The sequence below is a fragment of the Bacillus rossius genome, chromosome 2, assembly GCF_032445375.1.
Source record: "Bacillus rossius redtenbacheri isolate Brsri chromosome 2, Brsri_v3, whole genome shotgun sequence".
In the NCBI taxonomy this organism is placed as follows: domain Eukaryota; kingdom Metazoa; phylum Arthropoda; class Insecta; order Phasmatodea; family Bacillidae; genus Bacillus; species Bacillus rossius.
Genome location: NC_086331.1, coordinates 117,406,924 through 117,415,585, shown reverse-complemented (window position 1 = coordinate 117,415,585; position 8,662 = coordinate 117,406,924). Strand labels below are relative to the sequence as shown.

At 32.9% G+C, this 8,662-nt stretch overlaps 1 protein-coding gene across 2 annotated transcripts in view; it reads left to right on the top strand.

The window, feature by feature from the left end:
* The first annotated feature begins 1,273 nt into the window (after nucleotides 1–1,273).
* Nucleotides 1,274–8,662, top strand: part of LOC134529674 (polymerase delta-interacting protein 2) — a 55,811-nt gene continuing 48,422 nt past the window's right edge. For both annotated transcript variants that reach the window (XM_063364014.1, XM_063364013.1), the window contains exons 1-2: nucleotides 1,274–1,551; nucleotides 5,702–5,857. In XM_063364014.1, coding sequence (XP_063220084.1) covers nucleotides 1,460–1,551; nucleotides 5,702–5,857 — 248 coding nt within the window. In that variant the 5' untranslated portion in view covers nucleotides 1,274–1,459. The remainder of the gene's footprint in view (nucleotides 1,552–5,701; nucleotides 5,858–8,662) is intronic.

The following is an 8,662-nucleotide window of genomic DNA, read 5'->3' as shown; positions in this document are numbered from 1 at the left end:
AACCATTTTAGTTAAAAAAAAAAGTAAGAAAATCTATTTTATTAAATACAATAGTTCATGTACAATTGTATGTCACATTCACACACACATACAGATACTTTTCCAAAATCATTTTACATTTAGCTTCAATGAAACTTAAAACTATATAATTATGGTAAACAGGCTTATACAGTATGTTACATTTCTTGAGTTTACATTCTAATAAGTAGTAAATAAATTTAGTCCAAAGACATAAATTACAAGAATTTGGTCACATCATTGGCATCCATATCATTGCACAATCTTTGTTTACAAATGCATCAACCCTGTTTAGTTTTATGAATGTCTGCTCTTTACTCAAAACAAAAGATCATATATAAATCAACCCTTTTAAGAGCCAAAGTCCAAATACTTCTTCTTTTCTCATCAACTGGGAAACTGTAAAACAGTAAATTTTAAAAACTCTCACAATGTTAACAATAAGTTTGACACAAAACCTACAAAAAAACATTAAAAATCAAACTAGGGGTCATCCTATAAAAAGAAATTAGAAATAAGATTAAACATTTTTCTTAGCTACTGACCTCTATTGTAATGATTATGTAAAATAGCATTGCAATAATTCAAATAGTTCATAAGTAATTTAATGGTCCAATGGTTGATCATGTTTAAGGTCGCTTAGGTTAGGTTTATCACATTCCAAATATCTTTTGCAAAACAATAAGAGAATATCAGTTTATAATTGTCTTTTAGAATAATTGTTTCATAGAATTCTCGACACTGACATTAACTAAAGTATATTATAAATACGGATTTGCCTAATTTTCAAAATGTTAAGTCGGCTATCGTCACATCGCAACAGCTTTGTTTCAAATCCTTTCTTAAACTAAATCTATTTATTCATAACCTTACCTGTGAAACGAAACACTGCTTCTTTTTTCGAATCTCTCATTACATCCGTACGCAACACAAGAAGTAACCATATTAAATTAAATACATTTGAAGTAGGGTAAACAAGGGTTGGGTCTTCAAGTTAAAAAACCATATTTTACAAACTTTCTGATAAGCTTCAGCACTAATATATTTCTACGTTGGTTAATTAATACGTTTATTAATATAAACCAAACCTATTATCTTTCTCAAACGCAGCAAACTATAGAAATCCCGCACGATAGCCCGCCACTACATTGGTTCTTATGGAAGTTTTCCAGCAGGTAGCCAACAATCAGCTGTTCGAGATCTCGGTTTCCAAACAAACGACGAATAAGCTCTCTATGATATATATGCTCGAAGATTTCCAATGTGGCTAAGTTTATCAACTTGTTAGTGACGTCAATATTGTTTATTTTGGTTTATGGTCTAGTCTATTTCTTGCTGTCCTATAATTTAACCGTATAAAATTAAATGATCTGTTTCGATACGTGCACACAAATGATTTTCCTAGCAGTATTCTGAAAACTGTAATTATTTTTTGAGTATAATGAAAGAAATACTCGCTAGTGGTGTTAAGGTACTAAAAAAAATCATTCGTTTTTATAAGGTAGAAAAAATCCAACATGCTTCATACACAAGGTTTGTAACCAGTATATATATTTTTTGTAATTTTCTCTTGCTAAAGCTGTTCAACTGTTGATTAGGCGGCGTTACATGTAAATGTAATGTTGATAATTCTGAAGAAGATCTTTTCGGAAAAAATGAAAATAAAAATCGCAAAATGCATTATTTCACCTCATGGACATGTATTTAAATTATTATTTAGTAGGGCGTTGTGTCGCTTATGTGGTTTACCATTTGAAAGAGTGCTTAGGTTAACTTGGGTTTGGTTTATATATCTTAAAATTACTATAATATTGTGAGAATGGTCAGTTGGGTTAGATTAGCTGCAATACTTTCAAATGGTGTCAAAGATTGGTTAAGATAAAGCTGGTTTTACACTATGCAATTCACTTCTCACACAGCTCCTTGCATGCAAGCTCTTGTGCAATTATTGCATGCAATCTCTCATTTACACAGCGCAAATTCCCCATGCAATAAACATGCGATCTGTTTTGTTCCCGCCACATTTCTGTACAAATGGATAATCAAAGGCACAAGGCACTTTGTGCACTGGCAATGATGGAAATGTTATCTAATGAAGCACGATCGCAGATTTCTAAACTTGTTTTTTTAAATCTTCTGTGGTCGTGTTTACACGTAATTCCGACACAGATGTGGCCACAGCTTGTATTGCTTTCTCACGCAAATGTTTGTTATGGTAGTTTGGTGATTTTGTGTTGTACAGAACTGGATATTTTTGATATTCATCCAAGAGCCGCAAAACACACTCGGGTGTCCATTCCATGTTTGTAAAGTGCTTGTTTTTGTTTATATTTACAACTACGTGCGTAAATTTACTACAGAGAACAACCAATCACAGTGCTTGTTCTGCGCAACTTGCATCAAAATATAGAGCATGATCTATTCTCAGATATTGCGCCGTAGCTTGCATCGCGTGTGAAATTCTGAGAATTTTTTGTGTGAGCTGCAATGCACTACTAGCAGATTGCATGGAAATTGCGTGCATATTGAGTCGTGTAAATCCAGCTTAAGTAAGCTACATTTAAAATGTGTTAAAATAGTATGGCCGGTTGTTTGTGTTTGGCTATCTACATTAAATTAATATTTAAAAAAAGGGATTTTACATAAAGTTAAAATTAAATTTTGAATATACTTTCTTTAAACACTAGATACATATATGTATTTACCCTGAAAACAGCAATTCTGAATACTTATAAATCACAGTTTATAGCTTACATTACAATGTTTGTTCATTGACATGGCTGCAGTCATTTTTTTGTGTTTGGGTCTGTGTGTTTGTTTAGGAGAAATTTAGTAAATAGAGGTATCTTTTGATAATCAAAGGAGTTGATATGACTGTATTGCAATTATAAGGGAAATTTTAATGTTTCCATTTTCGGTTGTTTTTGTGAATAATTAATTGCATTACGTGATCATGTTTTCTGATATTTGAACTTACATTAGTATTTGAGTCCTGTAGTTACTAACATTCTAATAGGTGTGGAAAATTAAAAATCGTGAGAATGGTCAATCACATTAGGTTAGCTACATTAAAAATACTTCAAAACATTGTGGACGGTTGGTTGGGTTAGTATAGCTACATTGAAAATACTGTAAAATATTTTGAATATTCTAATATGGAGATATCCTGACCGAAACAAACATCCACATTATTTCAGAGTATTTTTAATGCAGCTATATTAACCTAACCAACCCTCCACATTGTTTTGAATTATTATTATTTTTTTAATTGCTAACTTAACTTAATCTACAATTTTCACAAATTAACTCGATTTCTCCAAAACATACTCACACTGACCCACACGGGAATGCAAAAAATTGCAGCGACCACTTCAATGCACAGGTATTGTAATGAAACCTATTAATGGTAATTTCTCAAAAACCAGTTAGAATATAGAAATGTTGTTTTCAGGGTTAATATGGGAATGTCACTAGAGTTCAAAAAAGGTATTTGGGATTTTTATTTTTAATTTACATAAAAGCCCTTCTGTAAGAATATTACCACATTAAAAATACTCTGTGTGTGTTTTGATGAACTTTATTCAGATATTGTGAATGGTCGATTAGATAAAGTTATTAAAATTAATTAAAACATTGTTGACGACTGGTTGGGTTAGTATAGCTACAATAAAAATACTGTAAAATATTTTTTATGGTTGCTTAGGAATTACCAATTTAAGATGTAGCCATCGTGACCTAACCAACCGTTCACATGATTTCACAGTATTTTTAATGTAGCAATACCGTCAGTTGGGGTAACATTGGCCCTTTGAGGGTAACTTTGGCCCAAGACAAAAACATGTTAAACCATGTTACAACTCTTTCAAATATTTATTAGATGTGGTGATACATATGTAACATATGAATCACCACATCTTATAAATATTTGAAAGAGTTGTAACATGGTTTAACATGTTTTTGTTTTGGGCCAAAGTTACCCTCAAAGGACCAATGTTACCCCAACTGACGGTACTAACCCAACCAACTGTCGACAATATTTTTAAGAATTTTTAAAGTCGCTAACATAAAGTAACAAGATTTCACAGTTTTTTTAATGTAGCTATACTAACCCAACCAACCATTCACACAATTTTAAATTATTTTTTACGTCACTACTGTAATCTTAACCTATGAATTGTTCATTACTTCGTGATTCAAAACAATTCTTTATATGAAATGTAAAAAAAAAAATACTTTCTTAATTCTTAGATATTTGGACAAACAACCAACAAACAGAAAATATAAACATTAATATTTCCTTACAACTGCAATGCGCCACCATATTAAATACTTTAATTATAAAACAATACCTCCGTTGACTAAAGATCTCCAAAATAAACACAGAAACCCGTATGGGTAACCAATAAATGGTGATAGCATCGTCCATGCACAGGTATTGTAATGTAAGTTGAAAGTATGATTTCTCATATACTATTATGTATTTATTAATGCTGTTTTCAGGGTAAATACAGGAACATCTCTAGTGTTGAAAGATGGTATTTTCGTAATTTTATTTGTACTTTGCAGAAAAGCTGCGACGTAAGATATTTATCCACATGATTTTACATTATTTTTAATATAGCCAACCATCACTTTACATGTTTTCACAGTAGTTTAAATAAAGGCTTAACATAAGCTCCAGAGATCTTTAGGAATATAGTATAGTTGAGGCTATTTTCAAAAAGACAGGGATGTTTGTCAGTATGTTATGGCCGGGGCCAAGACAATTTGTTTTTCCACCCTGATTGTTCCTATTTAGGCTAATCCGTCATGGAAAACGGTTTCAGCTATGCTAAAGCACAATGGCAGCCCCTGAGTCACTTCATAGTCTACCTAATGTAAACTATAAACTATAATTTCTCAGAAACCAGTTAGAATTTTTAAACACTGTTTTCAGGGTAAATAGAGGAACATCTGAAGTGTTCAAAAACACATTTGGAATTTAGAACTTTTTTTTATGGAAAAGCTACAACCCTTACAGTTTACCAATATTACCCTAGGTAACCAACTTTATAAACATTATATTACAGTACCACAATGCACTCTTAAAAATGGTTCTATTTGGTTTCCAACTTACTGCATTGTTTGAAAGTTTCATAGCAGTAAATTGTCCAAGATCAAAGAGCTCTACTTACGTCATTAAAAAATTATTTTATTTGCCAAAATAGGTAATTAATATTCTACTGACAGTAAGCAAGGTTGTGCAGTGTTGAAACGCCAGACTCACATTCTGGAAGATCCAGGATCGAATCCTGATAGGTACACTAATCCTGATTTTGGTTTGCCATGGTTTCCCCAAGCTTGGAGCTTGTCCTCAAATGGTTCCCTACAGTTGGCAATGGCCAATTATTTCCTCCAATTTCACTGACTTTTCTAATGACTTCATTTTCAATGAGGTATAAAGTAAACAAAAATAATATGTTTATATTATATTGACAGTTGTTGTAATTACCTCTGCTTTATATTGTGCATTCACTGTATTATTTACATTTTCTATACAGGTTACTTCAAGTGTTTAGCAGTGCTGTTATTAATATGCTGTATTTTAATTGCAGCATAAATTTCTGTGTTTATATATTGTGTTTTTCATTTAAGAAGGAATGTAGGACCGTACACTATATTATTTTAAGAAAGTATGTTTTAGGTTGGCAGAAGTTGGTCGATTAGAAACTCCAAAGTTACAAGGAAAGTATGACACTGGACAACTGTTTTTACATCGTGTATTTGGATACAGAGGAGTGGTATTGTTTCCTTGGTTGGCAAGAGTCTATGACAGAGATGTCCCAAACAAACGGGATAGGTATGTAACTATGATCTCCAATGAGTGCTGCATCATAGAAAGCTAATTTATTGTTTTTACATAGTGTTAAGAGAACTAGAGCAATCATGATATGGCTTATGACAGGACTCAGTTAAAAAAAAATTGGAATATTGTCATAAATTACAACCATCCATTAATTCATGCTTGCGTTACATTCATATTTAGTGTTGCTGCAATATGTACAAAGATGTGAAACCAAATGAAGGACCTTCCATTCTGTGAAGTTTAGTACTAACAGCCAGTTTTTATTTTGTTGCTTATGTGTTACATAGTAAAATAATCTGAATGCATTATTTTTATGTAATTTTTTTGATTAACCTAAAAAAAATTACATGTTGTGGTATTAATGATTCTTTTTTTATATTTCATCCTATTTAAAGTTGAGAGGTAAACAAAACAAATTTGTTGAGTTATTTGGAGATTTAGCTACGCATTTCTCTGCATGTCACTCAGCAAAAATTAAATATGTAAATACATTACAGAAACATCAAATCATGATAGATAATGTGGGTATATGACACAGCCCTAATAATCACTCTGGGTAGCGAGTACGTCATGGGCTGGGTGGTGCTGTGGTTTGGGTGGCCAGTTCAACTTGCTCCAGTCGCTACTCACCGGCACACCTGCTGCGTCTTCTGTGGGTGTCTCCGAGGGTACGCATTCACTAGCGTGTGAATTCCCCGAGCCGAGCACTCACCCACACGCCAGTTTGTTTTGTACACTCGCTGGTGTGTGACCCCAACCCCCGCTCTGATGTCAGAGCCAGCCGTCTTCCCTGGAGACCCCTACTCCAGCAAGCGGCTGCTAGCTTCTATCTCTCAACGACTGGTTGACGATTCATGGTGACATGATACAGCTCCTTCACTCAAGTTGGGAGGCCCTATATATACCCTGAGCACGGGCTGTTCTATTTGTAGTTCAATGTTAAATGTTCAATGTTCTACCACCGCCCGGGTGCCTAACACATTAACTCACCCTGGGCTTGGTTTAACTGCATCATCCAAGGATCACTCACCAAGCCACAGTCAGGTTTTTGGTGTAAAAAGTCGCTGGAAAAAGCGTAACTGCTGCGTGCGCCGTTACATTTCCTCATATGGATTGGTGATATTTCACTTAACAGTTCAGAAGAACAGTTCTGGGAAAGTGGACTGGGAGTGAAGTTATGAACAAGCTAAATAAATAGATATACCTAAATGCTATATTGCTATCTACAGAACAGGAAACGTTTAGCACAGAAGCAATCCATCAAGTAAAATGAAAGCTATCACTTACTCTGAACACTAGTGAATCAAGTTAAGAATAACTATTGTTGCAAAATTAATAACTGCTTTTAAAAGGCATCAGAAACAAAGTGAATGATTAAAAAATGTTAGGCTGAAACTTTTAATTACAAACTATTTAGAAGCTGCTTATTGTTCCCAGAGATCTGAGCAGAACTGTATTTGAGGTTGAGAAAACCTCTTTGCTCCTCTGAGCTGCTTTGAACTGTTTGCAATTTTTTTATGTGAATATTATATTTGTTTTTTATTTTTTATTTTTACATTTTGTGTGTGGGTTGGGGGGGGGGGGGGGGGGGAATTTAGAGATTTACAAACAAAATTCAAAAAATGTTTTATGTCAAAGACAACATGCAAACAATTGAGCATTTAAAAACTCTATACCACATTAATACATGTTCTTTGTTTACTCTTGAGTTAAAATATGAAAATGGTTTTAAAGTCTTGAAAACCATTGAAATTTGGGTTAGTGCAGTTGGAGTTAAGAAAATTTTAAAAGTAGAAAAATTAATATTCGTATGGTAACAAATGATAAAATATAATCTTACTGTAAGAAAGAACTTAGAAAAAAAAATTTAAAAAGTAAAATCTTGACTGTCTCAAATGAGTGCATTTTTAGAATGCTTATATTCTTTCATAAAAAATAATAACTCAATTTCTATAAAACACAGATAACCCAGAAAATTGATGACATCAGATCATAACACCAGGCAAAGTGAGAAATGTCAAAATTATGTGGTCATAAATAAAGCTTTATAATTTATTACCACAAAATGTAATATAAAAAGCACTTTAAGTTGTATTGGAACACCCTTCCTATTCTGTAAAAGATTAGTTTAATAAAACACAAATAATAGGACTGTTATTAAATTGACCTGATTTTTTTTTTAGATTAAGCTCATAGTGATTATCACAAGTATTTTATAATTTATACCATAAAAATGTTACTAAGACTTTATTATGCACACAGATTATTGATTTGTTTTATATCCCAGTGTGTTCAACTGTTGTGTGGTATCTACGAAGCAAAATTAATAAATAATCACTCTTACAGGCTAGATAAAATCATTTATAAACAATCAGCCATATTTATTTTATGATTTACATTTTAATGATGGGCAAAAACACAAAATTATACATGCCAAATAATTTAGAAAACTACACCCTTTAAACGATAGGACTGCCAAGGCTATGATGTGCACCAAATCACTAAGACACCTATTTGGTGCTCATAAATATTGAGTCTTGCTAGAGGTTGGATTGAACCTATTACCCTCACCACAGGAAATGTGTTTAAATGGATCATGGTGGTATAGTGGTAAGGGACTGAACTCACATTACAGAGAACCTGGGTTCGTATCTCAATTTGACTATCCTGTTTTTGGTTTTTCATGGTTTTTCAATCACTCCAGGCAAATGCTGGGATTTTCCCATACTATTGCAATGGCAGAGTATGATACAATTTAGAAATCCTGTATACTGTCAGTTTGCCTCCTTTTACCAGACA